General features: G+C 37.5%; 1 protein-coding gene across 7 annotated transcripts in view; it reads left to right on the forward strand.

Moving 5' to 3' along the window:
• The window catches only part of MLLT10 (MLLT10 histone lysine methyltransferase DOT1L cofactor), a 115064-nt gene that overhangs the window by 7458 nt on the left and 82602 nt on the right, over positions 1-25004 (forward strand). For 6 of the 7 annotated variants that reach the window (XR_016467815.1, XM_031614447.2, XM_090142930.1 and 3 more), the window contains exons 4-5: positions 12004-12058; positions 22557-22666. Coding sequence is in view for 6 of the 7 variants with exons in the window: in XM_031614447.2 (XP_031470307.2) it covers positions 12004-12058; positions 22557-22666 (165 nt within the window). In the remaining variant the exon portion in view is untranslated. The remainder of the gene's footprint in view (positions 1-12003; positions 12059-22556; positions 22667-25004) is intronic. The other variant, XM_031614449.2, reaches the window with a different exon arrangement.

Raw genomic sequence — 25004 nt, forward strand, 5'->3', positions numbered from 1 at the left:
ACTTATGAAATAATATGTTAAAGGCTTTAGGTCCTGACTTGGGGAGCTGATTAATGTGTGTAAGTTCTTCAGAGCATGATAGTGCTGCTGTCCAAAGAGAGCCTAGAGAAGCTAAATTTAGAATTTATAGCACAATTGTTTAGAAAAAACTTTTTTCCCCATCACGCTATTATGTTCAAGATATTTTTCTTGATAATCTTATTTCAAGAATGATTTAATTATAGTATTTACAGGGGTAGAAATAGGCAACATGTTTTACTACAGACTATTCTTCTTTATGCTTATCATGAGGGAGCTGGAATAATCCATGTGAAAGAGATACCAGGCAGCACAGAGACATCTGACATTTGCACAGTTAGCTTTTGTGTGGTCAGGCTTTTAGCTGCATGGGTCCTTGTGGATGCGGCTTGATTTAGAGAGACAAGAAGATCTTGGTAGTTTGGAATTCTGAGAAGCACAGTTCATATCATACGTGAGAGTTGGATTGCTTGTAGTAGAACAAGTGAAGTAATACAGTGTTGATTTTTTTCCCTACTGCAATATGTTTATTGTAAGAATGTCATTGGATCTGGAAAGATGTCTGTACTTGGTTGAAACTGCATAAGCTTGTTAAAGATGATATTTTTTTTCCACTTGGCATTTCTGTAATGTTCGTTTTTGATGGATTGCATTATGAAGTCAAGTGCAACATTGGCTTGCAACGGAGTCCTGATGTTTGAGTGATGCTGCGGCTGGCCTTGTTAGCCACCTGGATTTGAGTCCTGGGGAATGTGTGGAAGGGGTTGTGACTCCCTGTGGAGTTAGCCACATTTGAGTAGTGTTCATCTGGATGTCAGCTGAGTCGATGGTTACTGGAGTCTCAGCACTTACATGTATTTCTTGGAATTTGTTGGGAGACAGACAGACCATGCAGTCAGTTCAAATCATACAGTACCTCACAGTTAGGGGTTCCAAACTGCAGAAACACAGCTGTAGTGTTTACTTCCAGTGCAAGTTCAGGTACATTGTACTGTTGTAGTGATAGGTTTCTGCTTCAAGTCCTGCTAGACCTGAGCTGTTCCTGCATCTGCTGCACAGATGATCTGAACTCTGAACACTTGAGAATAATTTTATTTTAATCTGTAATATAGCAATGCTTGTAGTTTGCCTTTCCAGATTCCTCTCTTTTTTTTCTTTTAAAGCTTTCATCACGTGTCTGCAAGTTCATTATTGAAGAGCTGTTTATAAGGGTTGTATGATGTATCCATAATTCAGCCCTGACTTCCCCCCAGCATTTAAATAATGTAAAATAACCATGCATGTGGCATTGCTTGCATTTTGCCTGAACAGGAGGAAGTGAATGAGGAGAAAATAGGAATGCAGACTTTGGAAAAGCGTATAGGTTTGTAATCTGGGCTCTGACAGTTTTCACACAACAAGTTGCTGCTGCAGGAGTGAGATCTTGGCCTGTGCTGAGAGTCTTTTTGATGTGACTGTTAGATCTGCAACTGTTAATGAGAATGCATGTTGATAAATATGGTCACAATAAGGATGAAGTAACCTTAATTTTAGAGGAAGAATGTGATTTGTAATAACTTGCTGCTTTCACTTTTTTTTTCTTCTGTGTGAAATACTGGCAGCCTAATAGTTAATTCCAGGATTAATTTACTGTGTGTTATTTCTGAAGGTACCCCTTAAAATAATTCTTAAACAAATTCTGGAATGAACGCTCTGTTATATGTATCCATAGTTAATATTAAATGACAATTTTAATGGGCTATAATTACTTTAATAGTACACTGACAAGCAGTAGAAAAGTTGCTTTAGTTTTGAGCATAGAATGGAAAAATTTACTTACTTTTATTTGTGACTTGTGTTTTCTACACAATAGTAAATAGTAAACTTCTGAATAAGGGGAGTGACTGTAAAATACAAATGACCAGAATTTTTTTTTTAATAAGTATGGGAAACTACTTCTAATATCCCCATGCTTCTTCTCTGTCTAGAAGTCAGCCAGTGTTTGTTCATAGTTGGCTAAGTGGAGTAACCTGCCTGTCTGAAGATACACAGGCATTGCACTTGACATTTCTGCTTTTGTTCTGAACCCATATGGATTGAGAGATGTGTGTTTCTTGTCTGTTAGACCAGTGACTGTTGTTTGCCTTGTGTGTCCTGTGTAGGAGAGAATAATGTATCATGTTGAGATTATTTTCATGTAAGTAACAATGACAGACCATTAACTTCATTGCACTGTGTCTCAGAAGATGACAAAGTTGCTTAGGATCCTGTGTTGTCTGGTTGTTACAGTTAGTGGTACTGTTGGCAGAAGGTGCTGATAGTTTCTGTGCACACTCAACTTGCCATTTTCCTTAGAGATATTGATAACAAATGCAATGTCACTGAAGAAATGGCTTCTTTGGTGTCATTTAAAGACACAACAAAATCTACTGATTTGCTTGAAGCAGTAAAAAAAAAAAACAACTTTGAAGTGATTTTCTTTAACCTTTGTTGACGTATCTGGTATAGCTACTGATGGCACCCATGGTTGGTAAAAAAGAGGGACTTATAAAATTAATAGAAGATGATGCAGTTACTGTCGGCAGCTCAAGTTTGATGAAATATCACTGCATTGGACATCAAGAGTATTTATGTGTGAAGGCTTTGAAAGTGGATCATGTCATGCAAATGGTCATCAAAGTTGTGAATTTCATAATGTCCAAGGGATTGAATCATTGCCGATTCTAGGGTTGTTTAGAAGTACAGATGCTTTTTCACACAGAGTGGTGACGCACTGGAACAGGTTGCCCAAGGAGGTTGTGGATGCCCCATCCCTGGAGGCATTCAAGGCCAGGCTGGATGTGGCTCTGGGCAGCCTGGTCTGCTGGTTGGCGACCCACATGGCAGGGAGGTTGAAACTGGGTGATCATTGTGGTCCTTTTCAACCCAGGCCATTTTATGATTCTATGATTCTATGATTCTGTGCTGATTATGGGGTCATCTTTTCAGAAGGAAGATGGTTAAGTTGGGTAAAATACTGTGATTTGCAAAGTGAGATATAGTCTTCAAAATCAAAAGGAAAATCAGTGCCAGGACATGGAGATTAGAAAGTGGCTCTCACGTTTAGCATTTTTGGTTGGTTTGACCGCTCATTTGAATGAACTGAATGTGTGTCTTCAAGGTGAAAATTACCTGTGCTATGTTTCAAACCATAACAGCGTTTGAAATAACTTAAATTATGGCAAGCTCAAGGTCTGGCAAATAGTTTCATGCATTTGGGTGCATTGGCTAAATACAGTCCTGTGAACAGTAAAAAATATGCAGCCTTGCTTTTTGTTTCATTGAAGATATTTGAGAATAAATTTCAAGATTTTAAAAGAAAAAAATCAGTATTTTGGTATATTTGTGATTCTGTGAGTTTTCAAGTGGAAGGTATGGAGTTGCAATCAGACGTTCAACTCAAGGAAATTTTGGTCGTGTCTCTTCACCAGACTTATATGAGACCTATCTTACCAGAAAAAAAATATCCTTCACTTCACAGTCACGCCTTATTCATGCAGTCACTTTTTGGCAGCGCATGTGTTTGTGAACAATAATTGCCAAAGATGGAGAGTAATATTTCACCAAAAATCTCTGACAAACACCTTGAGAACTCACTAAGAATTGCAACCACTTCAATCGAACCAGACATTGACACATCAGTTTCATAAAAACAGGGTCAAATATCCCACCAGTTTTATTTTTGTTTCTGTTTTGTATATTTTAATAAAAAATACATGAAGTTTTGTTACTTACATACGTTAACTATAATGTAGATTTTATGTGTGGCCCAGGATGGCAACTGTTCGCTCAGTGTAGGTGGCCCAGGAAAGGAAGAAGGCTGGACAGCCATGAAATAATCTGAATGTCCTGTGGCACAATGAGTAACTAAAATGAGAATAGAGCCTAAGGCAAAACATTTTCTTTCATTGGAAATGCCTACTGCTTACACAGAAATGTTTTCTGACCATTAGTTTCATTTCCTTAATTGATGAAAATTTGTTAAATCAGAGGCGGAGATATTCTGTAAAGAGCTTCTCAACTGCTAGGGATCTTAAAATGTGCACTAGGATTTTATACCTCAGAATTTTTAGGGTCCAGCTCTAATATGTTTCAGGAAGACACTGAAGAGAACCAATACAAACTCGTTTTGCTTTGGCTGTTGCTTTAATTGGGATACTTTCAGCCTGATAGCAAAAGCTTGTGTGCCTGCTTGGAAATGCAGCAAACGTGTCATAGCCTTCTGATGCTTTCCAGTAAGGGTAAATGTGTGCATTTTAAATTTTGTGTATGCTTTTAGTTTGTGTTCCTGTGACATCAGGACTTGGTAGTCTTAAATATGTGCTGGGAAATTTATGACGTGGGACTTGTGAGATTGGAGTAGCCATATCTCCATATGTGCTGTGTGGAGCTGGGTGTCATCACTAATGGTCAAATGTGCTGCATGTTATCTCTTGCAGTTACCTTATGTGTGCTGAGTTAAACTATGACCATTTGTCACCTGGAGTGTGTACTGAGTGGATGGTCTTGGAAGAATGTTGATTTGCATGTTGAGTGCCTCTAATCTTCTTGTCATATTCAGTAAATTTATTGCCTGTAGTAGATGTCTTTGTCAGAGCTAACTGAATCTGCATGTATCTTTATCTGATCTCTTGATAAAGCGAACAGGATTGAGTCTCTGTAATTTATCCAGGTATAAAGCCCCAAATACTTCAGGTAGTCAGTCTGTTTTTCTCTTACCTGTCAACTGTCTGCTTAAAAAAAAACTTTTCTCCTCCTCCTGGGACAGATGACTGAATAGAAATGGGGCAGAGATTTGGCAAATTTGTCAGCATTGAGAAATGATTATTTGAAGAGGGAGATCACTTAATTTCTTCAGTTGTCAAGTTGCAGAACATAGCACTTTGGAAGAGAAGTGTGACAGTATGCGTTCGTTTGCTCTATTAGTGGTGTCAGCCAGTTGGGGATTCATGAATGCTTTTCCCATGGTAGTAGAAGATCTTTTTGTTTCTGTTAGTTCTTCATTGCAGCATATAAATACTGGAGCCTGATGTGCATCATAGGTTAGAAACATTGGAACTTCGGTAGTTTTTGTTTGCCTGTTTTTAGATATCTTGGTTTGAAAAATTGTGTAGTTAGCTCCTTGCTGACTTTTGCTTAAAATACTTGTTTGGTTGAAAGCTGTTATTTATGGAGACATTTAAGATAAAAATATGGAAGGTGGATGCTGTAGGTTTATGAGTAAGGTCATAATTCTGAAATACTGCAGGTTGAGTCTATTGATAAGGTATCTTACTATCAAGCTGTAGTTTAGAAACTGATAAATAAGGAAATGTGGATTTGGTTACATGACCGTCAGATACATTATATAGATAGCATAAATACTGTATGTTGTGCAGATAACAGCATTGACTATCAGTGTTACATAGATAGCAATGTTGGCTGGGCTATATATTACCATAGATGCTTTTGAAAAAGAGGTTATGTATAATTAATCCTTTTTGCTCTACTGAACAATGAAAAAGAAAATGGAAAAGATGGAATTTTGATTTTAGTAAGTACTAGTAAGCAAGGGTTTGAAAAATTAGAAGTAATCTGTAATGGGAGGTTTGAAAGTACCTCATTAGTTCTAAGGAAAAATGATCAAAAATATTAATAAAACATCAGAGTAAAAAGGTAGGCTGAGTTTGGTCTAAGTTCAGTAATTTCTGCAGCCCTTGGGAATGCTTGTGAATTTGAGTGGGCTGATTTTCTGGAGGTTTCAGGTGCTGCAAGGTTGGTCTCCTCTGGTCGGTTTTGTTTCATGAGATGGTCTGAATGGGTGAATGGAAAAATGAAATGTCACTGAGTTCTGGGGCCTGCAGTAGGTTATTACCAGCAGATGTAGACATGGTCAGTCTACTATACACCCTGTTGCTGGGTGTGTTTTTGTACTAACCACCTGTGATTTCTCATCTATTGATATGCCAAGATCTAAATTTCCAGTATGCTGGTTTGCCCCACTCTGCAAATATCTGTAATTTTTTTTTCTTCTGTTTGTTTAATCTTGGAAGACTTTACTTCTCTTTGGGCTGTCAGGCGTGTATCTGGATTAGCTGAGTTTAAGTTAGGTTTTCTGTTAAGTATAATCTAATCGTCTGTTGTTTGATGATTGTTCGATTATTTTATTTTCATGCTAGTCTTTTCAGGGTATGGTGTCTGCTCATAGAGGAAGCAATGCTTGCCTTATCCCAAATTATTCTGTTTTTTTTTCTTTTCTTTTTTTTTTTTAAGGGGAAATCTGCAGGTTTTTCTTATGTCCAGTGTTTTCATTTTAAGGCACTTGTATTGTTTTTTAACTTTTTTTTTTTTTTTTTCTATTAAAGAAATGGGCCAAAACATTATGAGGAGGAGAGATATTGAAAGAAAAGCTTAAAAAAGGAATATAAGAAAACTTAAGACTCCATCTTCTGTTTGAAGAGGATAGGACACAGTATGATTTGAGATGGAAATTAAGCTTGTAAACAAATCAATTCACACATGGCTGATGCTGGTTCAAAAATTGGAAATGTAGGTATGCTGGGGAATAATATTGGCCCAAGAAATTTGCATTTACTCATAAAGTGTGGTTGTATTCTTGTCCTACTCCCTATCTTCATTCCTGTTATGTTCATTATCTAGCATTGTTGTTCCTATGGCCTTACGGAGAGGTAACTCAAAGTGATCTGGCTGAAAATTAAGCAGGGAAAAAGAGTATTTTATTTTTAGCTTGCTGATCAGGATTTCCATATGGTCGAATGATTGCTCTTCCAAGAGCAAGGGAGACAGTAGAAAAGTACACAGTAGGGGGTGGCCAGTGATCTTCTTTTGGCAGAAGTCAGCAATTATGTTAGCTTAAAGTGAATCTGAATTGAAGTCAGCTGGAACCGCAGCCTAATTTCTCAGCTAACAGCTAGGAACTGTAGTCTATTTTAGCTGCTGTAGATCTTTTGCGTTATTTAGGTTAACGGGTCATACTGAGACACACTATTTATTGCATTATTGCAGTGCTGGGAATGCTGGGAATTCAGTCCTGTAGGACTTGGCTTGCTTGGACGGTCATTACTCAGGTGAATGGCTCCATTGGCCTACTGTGGATTATAATTCAGTAAATTACTTGCATTGTTTGTTTTTTTTCTTATACCAAGATAAAATATTAAATGGATATCTCCACATTATGCTTATGAAACTTGCTTCAAATTAACAGAACTCTTAAGGAAGAACAAGACTGTATTTCTACCATTCTTTTCTTCTCTCTTTTATAGTCTTGTTCTTATTTGTATACTCTGTCTACTCTATAAGTCTCTTCATTTCAACATGAATAAGCTGGTCTGTTGGACTAAATCAGTTTCTCTCTTTTTTTCTGATTGGAAAATTGGTGGAATTAAGTTAATCAGAAAGGCTCCAGTAATTAATTTGCGTAATGTCTACTGATGGATTTGGCAGTTGTTATTCTTGGTTAAAATGGAATGATGATTTATCTAAAATGAGGGAGAAAACTTGGGACCCTAATGCAGTGAGCCAAGTAGTATTCTGACTAATTCAGTATAGAAGTTGAGTTTATGTAGCTCTTGCTTTACTTGTGTTGTTTTGGTCTTTCTGTCTTTAGTTTTCCTACCATATGTCTTTACTGGTCATCTCCATTCTTTTTATTTTACTGTTATTTATTTCTTGATTATTTTCTACTTGTTTAAGACAAAAGCTATGTCTGTGAACTTAGTCTGTTCCACCAGAGAGCTTCAAAACTGAGGTCTGCATGTTACATTCTGTAAGCCAGTAATGCTCCTTTTTTCACTCCTCTTCTTCAAATCTGGATCAACTGGTTGTACCTACAGCGCCGTATACACTCATGCCCCGCTGTGCACACAGTAAAGGATGTGGCTATTCCTCTGCATCACAGTCAGCCTTTCTGGTATTCCCATTTGCATGGTCACACCCGATGTTTATTTGAATTGTTGATCAGTCTTAGGAGTTTGCCCTGTTTTTGCTGTATTTCTTTTTTTTCCCCAGTCGATTTAGTAGTTCCATGAACAATATGTTTCAGAAATCCTTTGCCAGGGCTGAGACCCACAACTGGAGAAGAGAACCTTGCCTTTGTCAGTGCTTGAGTATTATAGGTCATCTGGCCATCCATACAGAACCTTTTTGCCTTCAACTGTCACAGAGATTGAAGCTTTATTCTGCTGTGTGAGTTGTATGCAGATGTGGCATTTAGTAGAAAGATTCAGCTGTTGTTCACTTCAACATTAAGATCTGTCTGTAAGTTAAAGAAGGAGACGTGGTTTTGGATGAAAACATTCAAATAAGAAATTAAAAGTAACCGGATTTTTGAAATATATATATATGGATGCTATTTTATTTCCTTTCTCCTGAAGAATCTTTTGTAACAACATGTGTTTAAGCATTTTGAAAGTACCTAGAATTTTATTTTTTTTGAGCCACTCTGCAAATTCTCAGCAGAAGTTATCACTTTTTTTTGAAACGCAGAAGCATAAAATCATTTGTGTTGGAAGGGACCCTTAAAGGCCATCTAGTCCAACTCCCCTGCAATGAACAGGGACACCTACAGCTGCATCAGGTTGCTCAGAGCCCAGTCCAGTCTGACCTTGGATGTCTCTAGGGGCAGAGCATCTACCTTTCTCCTTACATCCAGTCTATATACAATTTCAGAGGCTTCATTTGAAGGGTCAGGCAAAGAAAGGGTCTGTGACATGAGATCCATCTGAAATGGCTCTTCTATCTAGTACTGCTCTTAAGATTTTAGAACGAGTAGTAAAATATTAGTTAAAAATGTAATGGAAGAATGGTCTGCTACTTTACTTGCTTGTCTCAATCAGGTGGGAATGAGGCACGTGGGGCCCACTAGGCAAGGGCGCTGGTTCTGCTGCATGGTGCATGTTGAAAGGGAGGAGGTAACATATGAGAACATGTAGGCTGGGAACCAGGTAGATTCATAACCTAGAGCAAAAAGGGCAAAGGGTCACTGTGTGGTATATTAGCTTATTATGATGCTGCTTTATTGCAGATGGTAGCCAGAATTCACAACACTAGAAATGCTACATATCATCAGAATCCCACCTCCAGTTCGAGAGCCAAGTGCAGGCGTTCTGCTCCCTGCCAATGGCAGGATACTCTACAGAATTCCCAACACTTCAGATTTCTTTCGTTGTCAAAGCTCCCTCCTCCAGATCAGTTTTCTGTCTTCTATCTTTATTCCCTGCAGCTATGGCTACAGAGGAATAATGAGGGGAGATCTAACGGACCTGAGCCCTATGGGGATCTGAGACAAAAAGAAATGAGTTGAAACTAAGCTCTGAAGAGACAAAGGAGCATACTGAACTCTTACACATAAATGACTGGTTCCGTTCCTTGTCACTCTTTATCCTGTGATTGTTTTTAATTTTTTATTCTATTACGTAAAGTTTGTTCAAGAAATTTTTTCATTCTTATTTATGTTGCAGTGCTGCCATTCCCTGCTTTCTGTTTTGCTGTTGTAACTAACTGTGGGATTATGCTGTAAATTGCATCAGAAATATGACCTGAATTGAAAATATTAAAAGTTTATTTCACTCCATTTCACTGATCTGGTTTGAAGAGCAGCCTTGCAGAGTTTAGCAGCTGTGGGAGTGATGGAAGGAGAGATTAATAAGGGAGTGGTGAAGGGAAGAAGAAGGGAACCTCCTAGACTGGTTTTACCACTAGTGAAAATATATGATAAATTTTCACAGGCTTGTGGAGGTGGGGCAAGGGAAACTATGTTAATAGCTGCAGTTGTCTCTGTGCTAGATACATCATCTCAGCTCGCAGCTCTTAAGCTGTATAGGCTTTGGGATGGAAACAAACTTTATTGCACTGTTACCGTCAATATGTACTAGGCTTCTTGCTTTGAGAGTCTAATCCAGTGTATATGGAATTCATTAAAATTAACCTGCAGCTACTGAGTGTCTTAGCAGCTTGCATGCAGTGTTTGGAGAGCTGAAGTGTTAAGATACAGCACATTTACCTTATATGTAAGATTTTGTTGGAAAGGAATAATGGAGTCATAGAAGGGCTTAGGTTGGAAGAGACCTTGAAGATCATCTAGTTTCAACCTGTTGCCTGTTCCACCGCCTTACGGGCACGCCGGGCAGCTACTACTCACAGGGTGAATCACATCGGGGTCACCATTTGTTGCCGTTCTCTCTGCAACACTCGTTTTCCACCCCATAAGATGCTGCTTTGCCAGCGAAACCGACCCCATACCAGGTCGGGGCCAAATGCTCACACAGACCCCAAGTATAGGTGAAGCAAAATGGCGTTTATTAAAATGTAGCAGGCACTTAAATATTCTCGTCCCGCTTTGTCTACACCCCTTGCATTCACGCTGTCCTATCGTGGGACAGCACCTGGCAAGCCCTGAGCATAGGGAACCTGACCCCGTCACACACCGTCTCCTCGCCACGCCTACTACACAACCCCCTAACATGGACAGAGAATGAACCAATCATTCATTTCAGCTGCAAGAAGGTCATTATAATCTTGACTTGAAAAAGAAGTGGTATAGTGTTCCAAGTCTGGAGGCAGCTTACAGAATAGTTTGGAAATTTTCAGACACTTTTACCTTTGAATTTCACTGCAGACTTAATATTGCCTTTTAATAAATTGCTGATCATTTTCATGGGTTAATGTGAGGGAAGAGTAAGGGAAGCAAAAGGCAGGAAGGAGGAATCCTAAAGATTCTTTTTCTTGTGTGCATCTGCCTATACCAATGTACTCAGCAAAAATAATTCAAAAACTTTTCTGTTTTACCTTTTGTGAAAGTCTCTTTGCTGCTAATACCAGTTTTGTTACAGGTTACATAAACCTGAAGATATACTTCATCTTTATTAGTTTCAGGAATTCCCCAAGTCTGCACAAACTGTTCTTGAGGCATCCTAGAGCATCCTAGGCTCCTTTATCTGCTAATTTAGCAGTTAGCTGATAACAGAGAACTGTGCAACTTGGAAACAGAGAAGATCCATACTGATGCTAGATGTCTGTCTCCATTTGAAGGGTGTGATAAAAGGATACATATGAAGATCTGACTGTTACTGGGTTTTTTATAAAGCTTGTAAGACTGGTATGGTTTGGGTTGTAACTAATTTGGGAATACATAAAGATTGCAATAAAATGATGTCTAGGTATAGGCTCTCCTGTATCAGTACTTACTCCTTTTCACATCATCTGGACCAGTTAAATGGAATGCGTGTCAAGCCTGTTCAGTTTCTATAGTCTCTGGACTGATTTGGAATTGATTGACTCTACCGTGGGAAACTTAGTGCTAAGCTTGATGTTAGGAAGTTGATAGAAACAGTTGTAGCAGAAAGATTGCACTGCTGTGATTCTGTTATGTCACAAGAAAAGGATGCCCAGTTGCGAGTTTCAAGACACGGAGTCTTTGGGAATTTCAGGGATGAGTCAACTTTTGACCAGTTCACGAAACAGAAAACAAAGTTGTTTTTGGCTTGTTGGAATAAATGTGAGTCAGCAGGGACTATGAAACCAGTTTTTACGATAGCTGTTCTCTGCACTAATTATATCCGTGGCACATCTTTGTGATTGACCATTTTGGTGAGTACAAAGATCCGAGGAGAAGGGCTTACAGTAGGGAGTCTTTGGACTGCGCCCAAGTTTCTTGTCAAGGCAGTCTGCCCCATTCTTGGTGACATGTATCCAGAATTCCATGGTGTGGAATCCAGGGATTAAAACTTGGAGGTAGAATTGTGAATAGCTTAAATACATTGTGGTTTCAAGATCCAAAGCAGAAAGCTTTGTTTGTGACAAACTAGCTTTAATGCAACAGTAAGGGTTAAGGAAAAATATGCCCATTCACTTCTATAAGAGTGGTTACTTTTTTACTGACACCTAATAGATTTGATTTGTATGGTTTCTTTTGTAATGCTTCTGTGATCATTCCATTTTTTTATTTTATTTTTGCTTTTTTTTTCCTAGAGATGTGAATTATGCCCTCATAAGGATGGTGCTTTAAAGAGAACAGATAATGGGGGTAAGTTTTATTCTTACTATTTGTGAACTCTCTTATTCTGTATGAGGGAAATAAGACTGTGAGAAGAATATGTAGGGATCCTAATAACAGTGGAAACTAGCAACTGGTTTATCACACTAGCTGGCTTGGAAAGTCATAACTATTTTGCAGTAGTCCAGATTAGGATGACTTTAAGTTTGAGAACATCAATCATTGTTCTTAGATTTACTTGTAGATAAAAGTTGCAATAAAGGAGAAACTGCATTTTAACACAAGAATTTACAAGGGAAACAGATACATTTTATATATATTTAGTTGGAGTTTGAACATTTATAGAAAGATATTCAAAGTGCATCGTTCGTGGGAGAAAGTTAATTTTTATGTCTGTAGCCAGACTGAATGCGTTGGTGCATTTTCAAAGATAGCTCTTCATGTTTGGTTTATTAGTAGGCTCAGTAACAAAGAAGCTAGAGCTGAAAAGTTGTAGTAGCAATTACCTGTCTCTTGCATCTTTCTAATTGTATCATTCAGGTTATCATCAGTTCTGCTCCTGCCAAGTAGAACTGCTAAAAGAAATCTCCATGGAATACCATGCCTTGGTTGTTTTTTGCTAATAGTAGGGTGATGTGAATGAAATCTTTCAATTAACTTTCCAGTCATTTCTGGATTGTCATCTTTTATCTATTTTAGATACTTCTAAATTCCTGTCCATCATTTATTTGTAAATAGTCATTTTGATACTGTGACTTTTCTCTTGTGAAAGGAGAAAGGACAGTCAGGATTGCAGATATCATTTGGACAGTCTGCGTTAATTGTTTTCTGGAGATTTTGTGCTGCATACATAGTATTCTACCTAATTTTTATCTTAATCTCAGTTTAGCGTTGATGTAGTTGCTGTGGCTTTGCTGTTCCTTTTACAGTTGAATTGCATGAGCCGGAGCCTGCTAGTATTTGGGCTGGTCTCCTCTTTCCCTTTCTAATCAGTGTGTTTGACAATAATGTATAACATACCTTCTGGTATTCACCATTCTAGTGTCTGCTTATCTCAGACATGTTAAAGAATTTTGTGTCGTTCATGTTAGGAGATTGTATTAAGTTAGTGTGTCACTGAAACTACCTTAATAAGTGCCAGCGCAGTACTTTAGCCTTAGAACTAAGCCTCTCAAACAGGTTAATATGCAGCAGCATTGAATTAATTTCTTCAGAATGGCAACTGAAGCGTGAGGTAGCTGAAGGGTTTTTCACTTTTGTATTTAAAGTAGTGTTTGGGAATGCCTTGCTATTCTGTATGGTAATTTTGAAGAATTTTCAGAAAGTCTTGAGAGTGTATTTTGACAGTTTGCATCAAATATCTGAACGTCCTTTACATTCTCTCTTGCAACTATACTCTTTGTAATTATGAATTTCTGTCTGAAAGTGAATTGCTTTATCTGATTGAAATTACTTAAGTTTAAATAGCAAAGGTGTTACACTGGACAAATGGTATTGTCCATTTTTTTATTTTCATGACCGGCGATTTTTATCAGTGAAAAGCTGATAGCAGAGAAGTCTTGAGGATTTGTGCTTTACTGTCTGGGAGTCCCCCTCAGTAGTAGATATTGTCCGTGGGGTGAATACAGCAAATCCGACTTCATGGACCAACTGTACTTTTAGTAACGGGTTTACAGAAGGGTGTGAACCTTGGAAAAATGAACTCCAACTGGTGTTGTGTCATGGAAGGCTACACTGTGAATCTGAAGCTTTCCTTTCAAAATATTGCTTAATATAAGAGACTGTGCCAAAAAAATTTCAGAGTCAGGGTAGCACTGTAGGAGGTCATGTCCTGGGCATCTCAGGTTAAAACTTGATTTTTAAAACTCTTTTCCACCAGCATTGAGCAGAAAGCCAATGCAATTTTTGTTGTGGTGTGCAGATAACTCATACGTGGTCTGCTGGTGTTAATGATAACTTTTTTTTTTAACCATCTTCTGGATATTTGCTTTTTACTAATGTGAAGAAACGTGTTTTGTTTTGGATATTGAAGGTGCTATATTTTCTTTTACATTTGGAATCTTAATGTTTTGTTTGCTGAGCTTTTAGTCTAGGGTTCCATGATTTTCTTAATCTGCAGTAAGATGTTGTTACTGCAGGTAGGGCCCTTACTGTGCATTACTGCCTCCTTCTTTGTGGTGGCATTGGTGTTTACAACTTTGTTTCCTGTGTTCATTTTCAGCTAAATTAAATCAGTTCCCTGTTCCAGCTGACAATGCTGATGTCAGGGAATGAACAGGATCATTCTTCTAGCAGTAGCCTGTATACGTAAGCTGTTGTAAGTCAGCTGTACAGCTGTCCCTGAAAACAGCCTAAGCTTATGGCTCTTATTTAGTGGCATTATCTTGTCTTTGAGAACTCTGGTATGTTCTTAAAGACAAGATAATGTGCCTATGGTATCTATTCATCTATCTGTCTGTCTGTCCCTCTACCTATCTATGACAGAATAGTCCACGAGTCAAACTTGTATTGTTTTTAAGTGTTACTAACAACAGCAATAATTGTGTGTGGTGCATTTGTCTTTATTTTTCCCCATCTTTTCACCCTTCCTTCTCTGTGTGATTTCACGTTCTTTTGTTCATGTTCTTTCTCCTTCTCCCTTTTACTTACGTGTTACAATTTATTTGATTTTTTGGAGCTCATTGTTTCTTGAAATTTCCTTTTTAGGTTTTATATTTCTGTTTGGAGATATCTAATATTCTTTAGCTATGCTTGTTGGTATGGTTGCTAAGGGAGTAATGTTGGGTTTTCCCAGTCTCATTTATGGTAAATAAGGAATTACAGTTTTCAACAATACCACAAATGTGACATTCTTGGTGTGGTTCTGTCCTGTTTCTTCTACATAAATTGGAAGTATCAGTATGTGGTAGCAAGAGAAGAGGATCATACTCTCTTTGTCAGTATGAACTTGGTTCTTGGAAAATTTCTTGCATGCTGTCTCAGAGTAATGTTTTCAACCTATAGGTATGTATGCTTTGGGACTTCTTGAAGCAGTGGTGGTATTTTTGTCTTTTCAAAGAACACAAAATGTTGTATATATCAGGATATCAGGTATGTTTTAAATGTGTCTGCTACACACTTAATTTGTCCGTTTCTTTTAGAGTGTTAGTGTCCGTAGCAAGACATTTCACAGCTGATCAGTATGATGTGTAACAGTAGTATGCAGATTGTGAGTCCTTTAAATCACAGTTTTATTTGATGGCACGTTGCTAAGTCAAGGGAAGTGACAAAGACCAGTTATTTTATTTTCAGTACCACTTGTGGTTTTATAGACCCTTGTCATATTCGTTTTCTGTCTCCTTTCAGGGAAGCCCCAGACTGATGGGGTATTCCTTGTATGGAAGTATGACCCATCCCTGCTTCTCTTCCTCTTCCAAGTGACACATAATCCCTACCAGAACTGCATGTGAAGTTTTAGAAAAGCAAATCTGTATCTATCTAAGCTGCCAAATGACAACGGTATGATTTAGTGTTCCATAGCATAGCTTGCTAGTGTGATTACAGGTCACCACTTTTTGGTACAGATTTTTTCTCAATAATTACAAAACACTAGCTAGCAATTCACACTACCTTGAATCTGGGACAGAACCTCAAATTGGAGCACAAGTATTAATTTTAACAAGGCTTTTGCCTGAGGAATATTCTTAACATCGAGTGCTTGGTTTTCTGCATCTGCTTTGAAAACAGAATACGTGGGCAGTGTAAATTTTTGAGGTGTTAACTACTTCTACAGTCTTTGTTGACTCTTGACCATTTGGGTAATTAGAGGTAGGGTGGGATAGGGGAATTTCGGTTATCTGAGGTAACTGTAACTGTATTACTGCCTCCTGTTGGCCTGGTGGCGGTGGCTGCTCCTGCTGGTGGTGGGCCCAGAGAGAATTTGGTCTGGATTTGAGCCAAATTCAGAACCTTAGGCTGCTTCATTCTACTTTCAGGGCTTTCCATTGCCAGAGACCTGTACTAGCACAGAACAGGAGCGACTAAGAGCTGAATGCATGTGTTTGTTGGGTTTCTTTACACTGTGTGAGATTGATTGTTCAGCTTCTGCTGAAACTTGCATGGGTCTTGGAAACAATACAATTGCATTTCATAGCATGCAGTTCTGCATGACATCCATGATGTGGTTTATTGCGAAAAGATCATATGTGCTGAGGATTATGAAGAGTTGACCGTATTTAGCTGCAAATTTGATGTAATTCATTTCCTAATAGTGATGGGACATTGCATGGTTCCAGTCAGGGAGATTGCCAGAAACTTTAAAAATAAGCTTTGAATATGTAAATAATACATTGTAATGTTTTGGCTGCTTAATGTGCTGTGGGGGAAAAGGATTTTCTCTGTACTTGGACCCTGTGAAACTATTTACAAAAACGTTAGGAAGTGTGTGGTCACTATCTGCAGTTATAGAAATTCTGTATTTTGTTATTTTTTACTGAAAGTAAGAAAGTAGGATTGAGCTGAAACTTTAATGAACTTTTGTCTTTGAATATGCTTATGAACAAAAGCCTGGGCTACATTTGGTAGTAGTGTTCATTTAGGGGCATCGTTATAGTTTTAAATACATAACTAAATATGAAAGATTTTGAAAAGGAGGAAGAACTGTGGTGTATGTGGGAATTCCTTATTGATTGCTGTCTTATGTGTAAGACGGCTGCTGAAAGAGCAATTAAGCTGTTTGTAGCAGTATCTGTTCTCTGTATGCAGCTTAGGAGTTGGGCAAAGTGTAAAAACACATTTAATACATTAAAAAAAAAACTCACTTGTTCCTTTCTTTTTTTTTTTTTTCTTTTCTCCCAAGCACACTGTTCGTTGGATATATTTTTTGGATGTTTAAATAGTTCTCTTACAGTAATCTTTGTCTGCATTTCTCCCTGAGCTGAAGAGGCTTCAGCTTGGTGTGCGAGTTGTTGCTTTGAAATCTGATTCCACTGGCTGATGATGAGGAATGCTGTGTAACAGCATTCTTTGTGTCGACTTTTCACCAAGGCTTCTTTCATGCAGCTGCTTGGGAAAAGGCCAGCTAACAATGCAGTGGTTTTATGTCATCCTTCAGGCCCTCTTCCCATCCCCTGGGTCAGCGTTGGGATCCCCCAAGCCTATAAAAACACCACATGCCAGCTTTTCTTACTCTTAGCGTTATTGGTGTCAGCAGCTCTCACTGTCGGGTTTGCTGTTCCAATGTGTTTTCATGGTATTATTGTTTAAGAATATGGATGGTATAATGTTATATATTTAGGCTTATGCATTTTGCTAGAAATGTTTACATTAAAATGTTCAGGTCCTTTTACAGAGATTTGCAAGATTTAGCATATGTATTTTTTACTAGAAAAGGCAGTAATATTATCTAAGCAAAATGAAAATATTTTACTAACAAATACACGTATTACCATACAATCTGTATTAAATGTTTACTAGTTATTTTACTAGTAAAATAAAGTAGATACATTTATTTATTTAAATATTTATGACATTTTTTCCTTTTGTTGTATAAAATGTCTTTAGAGTGGAGTAAGAGACTCATTAATGCCGTAGCATGCAAGGTAAGACGATTAAAGCTGTTGGCTTACTTAGTGGACCAGTGGGATGTAAGCTGGAGCTGCTTCAGAAACAAACTAGTTGTTGTGCTGCCAAATGAAGAACCAATGAGAATTTTTCATATGTACTTACTCTTTAATTGAAGAGCAAGTATTGATAAGTGCAGATTTAGGTGAAATTCTGTAGTAAAGCTCTGTGGAATGGAGCCTTTTCTTCACGGATAACCAGTTTATTACTGTTATTTTTAGTAGAAATTATAACTTGATTCAGCATACTGGTGATGAGGTTGGCTGTCAGCTGCTGGGGAGGGATCTCCAGCAGTTGGTGTGGGCACCTTTTTGCCTCAATCTTTTCAATGAGTGGATCAGACAGTGTAGTGAATAATACCGTGTTAGCTCCAGCAATCTCTAAAACAGTGTTTGCGAGGTTAAGGAAACTGCAGTATCTTAAGCAGCCCCATCTTTTCTGCAAGTTTTGTTACCTTTGTGGGAAAGGAATAGAGGTATATGGAATACTTTAATGGGGCATTTGGACTAAGGATTCAGAATAGTACTTAATATTTCCCCATAGCATATAGTAGCAATTCTGGTCTTCTCTGGCTTTACCTTTCAGGGCGGGATAGGGCTGAGTTTTGGGATCAGCCAGCAGATGTGCTGGCAGCAGAACCTAGTGTGCAGTTCCCAGACCTCTGCAGAAAGGAGAGGGCTGTGCTTTTCCTGTGCCGGCTTGTTTTTTCACCTGTGGTTTTGTTTATGGTAAACATAAAACCTTAGCATGCCTTTCATCAGCTTGCTGATGTGACCGCAGGGTAAATTTCTGTCTTGCCCTAGGGTTAGTAATGAAATGAATACAATTTTATCTGCCCCAGTGTATGGCAAGTTGTACTTCAGGGAGAGGGAGGTGGGACTTTACCTTCCACTGACAGCTCACAGTTGGAATGGGTTGAGGTGTGTCTGTAAGCTACATCCCAGAGTGACCCTAATAAGAAAATTAGTGTTTCAACAAAGAAAGCTTTTTCTGTGCTAAAAAATGGTGTTCATTTTGGTTAGGAGTGAGTTAAAGTTACAGATGGCATAAAATTCCTTAGTGAAATACAATGGACTCCTTAGGAACTTTCACAGAATGTATAAGCAAATCTTATTCAGAGGTCAGGCTGGAGTTAGGAGATGGTGATGACATCACAGAGCTCTATTTTGGGGCCAGGCTGCCATTGCAGCTGGACTTCTCCGTGACTTCGTGGTTCTGGCTGCTACTGCTCTGCTGTGTTCCTTTGGCATCAATTGTCCAGAGCCTGTTCTGCAATTGTTAGCACTCAGCCTTCTCTGTATTTGAGTGGTAGGGTGGATTCTTACTGTAAAAGTCTCTGGTTGCTATTATATAATTCTGTGTTTGCAACAGGTTTTATTAACTAGTGATGAAATAGTTACCTGTTTGCTGTCGTTGGGATGACAGACTGTTTTTAGTTAAGGCTCTGAAACTCAAGATTTGTTACTCTGAACGTTAATGAATATTACATACTTAAATATTTTGAATGCGCAATGTTAGAAAGTTTTCACTGAGGTGAAAATTACTTAGGCATCTGAAATCAGAATTTCAGCAAAAGATTTGTAAAATGAGAATGGATTCTGATCTTGTAATTAAGCATTTGACATGCCAGGACAAAACCTAAAACTGGCAAAACTCAGTAGTGTGCTTTTCTGACAGATACTTAAAGAAAAAATGGTGGTAGTGGGGCTCAAGTAAAAAGCTTTGGTAAGATATATTTTAATTTTGAAGGCTTTTTGGCATTAATTTTCAATTCTTGCTGTTTGAAATAACTGTTTTTGTCATTATTGTTACTGAAATAACAATATTTGTTTTTAAATGTGGAAAAGTGTTACAGTTGCACTTGAGTTACCTTATAAAATAAAGTGGCTATGCATAAATATTTCTGTTAGCATTTCCTAAAGTTACTGAAAGTTATGAGTAAGTAAAACTAGAAAGTGCAATGGAAATAGATTGAATTTTAAGTTAGTTGTCATCAGTAAGCTTTGGTTTACTCTTGAGATGTGGGTATTCACACTTAAGCATTGGGAAACCTCAATTTAATTTAATTATGTCTTTTTTGGGGTGAAGGATGTGTAGTTGCCCAGGAATATTGTAATAAGTTATATGAATAGGAAGTTTATGACTTATGTATGGAGCTAATTGAAAAATGTGATTTTAATGTGGCTTTAAATATTATAAATCCAGATAAAAATGCTTGCTTCTTCAGCAGGGTATACGTGCACATAATTTGGGTGGGTGTCTCTTTGGAATATTTAATTATTCCTGCAAAAAAGTGTCTCTGTCATCTAGTAAGAAATAATACACAAAACCACTCAGCTCTGAAGATAGCAAGAGAGTCTCTGAGTTGTCTAAAGGGGAAGGGAGTAGCAGTTTCTCTGGGCCAGGCAGCAGAATGGTGTAAGTACCTGAGAAGGAAAGGGAATATTTGGGTTCTGTCCTGTTGACTAGGAGAGTCTGAGCTCTCCAATGAAAGCGGCCTACTCTGTCTGGCTAAATAAAGTCCTGTGTGTTTGTGTGTTGTTTCATTTTGCCTTTTAAGCCTGCGCTAATATGGACTGAAAAAACCCACATGTGAAATAAGCACATGAATATGTAGCCTTACGACTGCACTCTTGAGATGTTTTCCTGGGGAAGATGATACTGAATTTTTTTTGTTTCTGCATTCTGTGCTATTTATGTGTGTTTATAAAGTTTAAAATGTGAAAGGCATAAGGAGGAGATAGAGCAGGAAGGAAAGCCCTGGCCATTTGCTTTCCTCCCTAGAAAGATGGGAGAGGCATTTTCTCACTTTGTTATGTAGTCAAAAGCCTCTTGGTTCCAGAGCACCTTAGAAATAAAGGCTACTTGTATGCTAGTAATAGTAGCTCGTTCTTCCATCATTGAGACAGTGAGCTGTCACACTTGCTCCCTTTGGGCGTTCTTGGTTTCATGCTTTGGAATAGTCTTGAGTAATCTTTTGGTGTTCAGGAAAAAGACGATGGTTGTTTACTTCCTATTCTGTTTTCCACTACTGTTTTGTCTTTCTGTGGTGAAACTGAATAATGGCCTTATTATTGGCCACCCTTAACTGATACATTTTGTGGAGGAATCTACAGACCTTGTGAAGTTCTGCGGTGATGGAGATCGCACAGCCTCTTCGGGAAACCAGTCCTGAACAACACTCATGAGGGAAGAATTTCTTCCCCACGCTTTCATGGGAAGGAACTCCTGACTGTGCTTGTTTTGGTTCTTCCAGATGAGCTGGGTGTTCCTTTCTGATACTTAAGTTTTTCTTAACCAGTGAAGCCTTGGACAAAGTAACGTTTAAGTAACTTGGTGCATGGACTCTTTGAGTCCCAGTGGGAGGTCATGCAGGATTAGGCATTTGCAGCTCATAGATGATGATAAAAATGCTGCAACCTTCCCTATGATTTAATTTCTTGTTGGACAAGTTGTCATTTTTTGCGAAGGTCAAACTGTGTAGGATCTGAAGAGGATACTGGAAACAGGTGGAGAAGGTCCCTGGTCCTTAGTTTCTTGAGCAGTTTTTAATCTCTTTTCCAAGAAGTTTATCAGTGCTGATGTATGTCATTTGTTTTGCTATATAGATACAGTCTGTCACTTTTCTGTGGGTTTAATGGGTTATTAGATTAATACTTTTTCAGGGAGGAGATTTAAAGAGAAATATTCACCTTTAACACCATGTTAACGTTTGCTTATCTGTCTCTAGTAAGATGGCTGTGGCTCAGGGCAGTGTGCAAGTCTTAGGAAGGTCCTTATAAACACTAATTCCTTGAAGATATATCAAACAGAGAACATACAATCTGAAGTTTTCATAGGGTTTTGTGTTCTTTTTTCTTCCAGTCAGTGTGTTAGTAGTGATAGTTTTAAAATGGTCTGTAGAAAATGTTTTTAGAAGTGGCTCAAAATGGCAGCTGTACTTCATTTTCTCTACTCTTCTCCTAGTCGAATACTTGTTCCTTGTGTTGAGAATTTACGATGATGAAGCAGCACAGTTGCTTCTGATGTTGGGTTAGATTTTGCTGAATTTAGCCAAGCATAGAATATGGACAGTTTTCTTACACTTGTGGCAAACTAGCCTCTACTGGAACAAGCTTTCAACTCTCAGGATCTTGACGTGGAAGGAAATCCTGAAATCAGTGGTTTTCTTTCTGAAGAGTTTTTTTCCTTCTACCCCCCTATCCCCACTATTCCTAATGCTATTTTAGGAGCTTTTATTTCTTGAAGTGTTGCTAAAATACAGTGTGGTAAGTAACTGAGCCCCAAGTCAGTGGCTTAGAACAGGGCTGGATGTAGGAGCTGATTAGTTAGGATAAGTAAGTTGTCTAAATCTTTAAAACTGGGAAAATTAAAAAATTCGTAGGTGGTTTTTTTTTTTTTTTTTTTGTATATATATGTGTGTGTGTGTGCGCGTGGTGTGGGATTTCTTGCTTTGGAGAGAACAGATGAGTCAAGTCAATTCAGAATAGTTTTGTTTAAATAAAAAGTGTACACAGAAAATCTTACACAAAAGTAGCGCTTGCGTGAATACTTTCTTCAGACCCTATTTTCCTTTTGTGGGAATTTGCATAGTTTTTAAGTATTTTCTGTGGTAATTCAAGTAATTTAAAGAAAGAAACTGCTTTTCCATTTGTGTTTGTATGAATCATTACTATCTGCAGTTCATGAAGTATTATTTTTAGGAATTCTCCACACAATAAACTTCAAATATTTTACAGCTCATCTTAACTTTGGGTAATATAAAATGAAATGTAAATTGATTTAAGTCATTTATGTCTGCGATGTTTTAAACAGTTAAAATAGTTAATAGAGAAGAGTGTTGTAAGAGGTTCTTTGTACAGTAATTGAAATGTCCTTTGAGCTTCTAGAAAACATTAAAATTAAATACAATTGTAACTTTTTGTAGGTTGGGCTCATGTGGTTTGTGCTCTGTACATTCCCGAGGTGCAGTTTGCCAATGTCGCTACAATGGAACCTATTGTGTTGCAGTCCGTTCCTCATGATCGTTATAATAAGGTATAATTATGTGTCTTTTTATCTGTATGTAATGTACTTATTTGAAAACTTGTAAGCTTTAAATAATCTAAAACTACAGTTCTTTAAATGCAGTTTACATGAAATTTATCAGTAGTTACTGTAATGTTGTATGTTTTCTTCCATGTATCAGTGATAAGTTCAAGAATTAAGAAAGCTGTGTTATTCAATTAAGCTGCAAAGTTATCTGCAATGTCTCATTATTCTTAGACAGAGTAGGGACAGTTCTGTTAATTAAAAATATTGCAATCTTTGAACAGTGGTTTATTTTGAAGGCATGTGAAATATTTCCCATATGTAAGAATATTATTAAACCTTATTTGAAATAATAATATTGATTATCATTTAGTCCTACTGTTTTAATTATTAATAAGAACTCAATAAACAAGAACAGCAGTACCAATATATTAAGGCTAAATCTTGCAGACTTTTGCTTTTGTAAACAATGTTTTCTTTATCAGGATTAGTTGCCTATAGAAGAAATAGAATAACTGCTCCTAAATAAGTGAGATGGAATCTTTTTTGAAGTGTGGCAAGACTTCATTTAAAAAACAAATTGTTAGTATTTTATGCCAATAGCTTGTTTTTTCTACTTGGTCTTCCACTTGCACTGCCTTTTCCCCATGATACCTAACTACTCCCTCCTGAGCTAATAGATGTTTTATGCTTGGACATAGAGCAGTATTTCTTTCTCTGCTCATCATCAGTAGTCATACTGGTGTTTTTTTAATTTGTAATGGTTCTTCCTTAATGTACTTAAAAGATTTCATTTAATATTAATGGCATACAGACAGTGTAGAGTTCCTGTTGCCAATTTTTAAATTTTCTGCTTCTTTGTTGGTGTTCAGATTGGGGATGGTTTTCCAAGTTAGCAGTCTAAAACAACTTTAATACAAGCCAATGGTAATACATTAGAAAATGTAGTAACTTATCAGAAGTTGCAAATTTGGGGTCACAGTTCCAGTCAGTTTGATTCTGCTTGTCAACTTAGGTTGGAAAAGAATGATTTCTAGAAAGATTTGATTTCTTGTTAAGTCCTGACTAATTTTGTGTAGCAGTTGTCTATGTCTGGAAGTAGTCTTCCATATGGAATTGGGGTAAAATGTAGTTCAACAAAAATTGTCATAAGGAAGAATTCATGCTAAAGTCTTTAAAAGAAAGAAAAATCTCCTTGGAATTCTGCCAGGAGATACTACTTGATTTACATAGGATTCTTTTACGTAGTTGTTTCCTTATTTTATGTTGTAAAATACATAATATTATACAGTACTGTAATCTTGGGTACAAGAAGGAACAAAGGATGCCAGAGCATGAGGCTTATGGCCACTCATTCCTGGGGTTTTCCTGCTCCTTGGATAAAAGCCATCCTGTTAGAGTGTAAACCCACTGGGTGACCTGATGAGTGAGTTAATACGAAAGCTCTTCTTACATAGTTGCTTTCAAAAAAGAAATTGACTAGAAATCACTTTCCTATTGAATAGATGTTTGTTATTTCTTGGCTGCTTGTGCACGTATAATCTCTTACTTTTTTTATGAGAGATTTGTCATTCTTTCTCAGGTACATTTGAAGCCTGTGGTAATTGAGTATAATTATTGCTTTTAAGAGCCTCTTCAGAATTGAATTAAAAAATAAGTGTGTTTGGAGTTTCTTGATCCACCTAGCAGTAAAGGCAGCTATTAAAATTTTATTTCGTTATTTGCTGTAAGAATGAGAAACTTCTGTACAAATTCTAAGTTCAGTTCTGTATATAGGCAATACTCTTAGGTAGCTCCTACAAGTAGAATGAACTGCTTCTCAGATTACTTTTTTTTTTTTTTTTGCAAGGCATTCCTTGCCTCATCTTTCCTTCTGCCTTTTTTTGCAGAGGAGGTTTACAGTTTTCAATCTTTGAAGGAAAATTACTGACAGACAACTCAAGGCAGCTTTGCAAAATGTCTCTAGATATTTGTTTTGGGTAGGCAGTCCACAGTGTTGTGTTTAAACTTGTTTGTAATGTATCCAGTCAGTTTTGTTTTTTTTTTTTTCCAATCATTTTACTGTAAATCAGTTTAAGGGGTCCTGAATGCAGCACACGCTGCCAAAGAGCAGGACCTACATCTTTACTAAATGGAACACTTATATCGTTTCTGAGCTTCAGTGAGGAAAACTTTTTGGCAAAACTCTATCAAAACAGAATGGTAACTGGAGCTTGAGATGTATGGAGTCTATTGAACTCTGTTTACAGAGCTACCTTACGTTGGGACTTAGAAATAGTTATTCAGATGCAGTTGATAGATTATGACCTAGTTTGTTAATGAAATCTTCACATGATGGGTCATG

This window comes from Phasianus colchicus, chromosome 6 (genome assembly GCF_987193195.1).
Source record: "Phasianus colchicus chromosome 6, bPhaCol1.hap1.1, whole genome shotgun sequence".
Classification (NCBI taxonomy): domain Eukaryota; kingdom Metazoa; phylum Chordata; class Aves; order Galliformes; family Phasianidae; genus Phasianus; species Phasianus colchicus.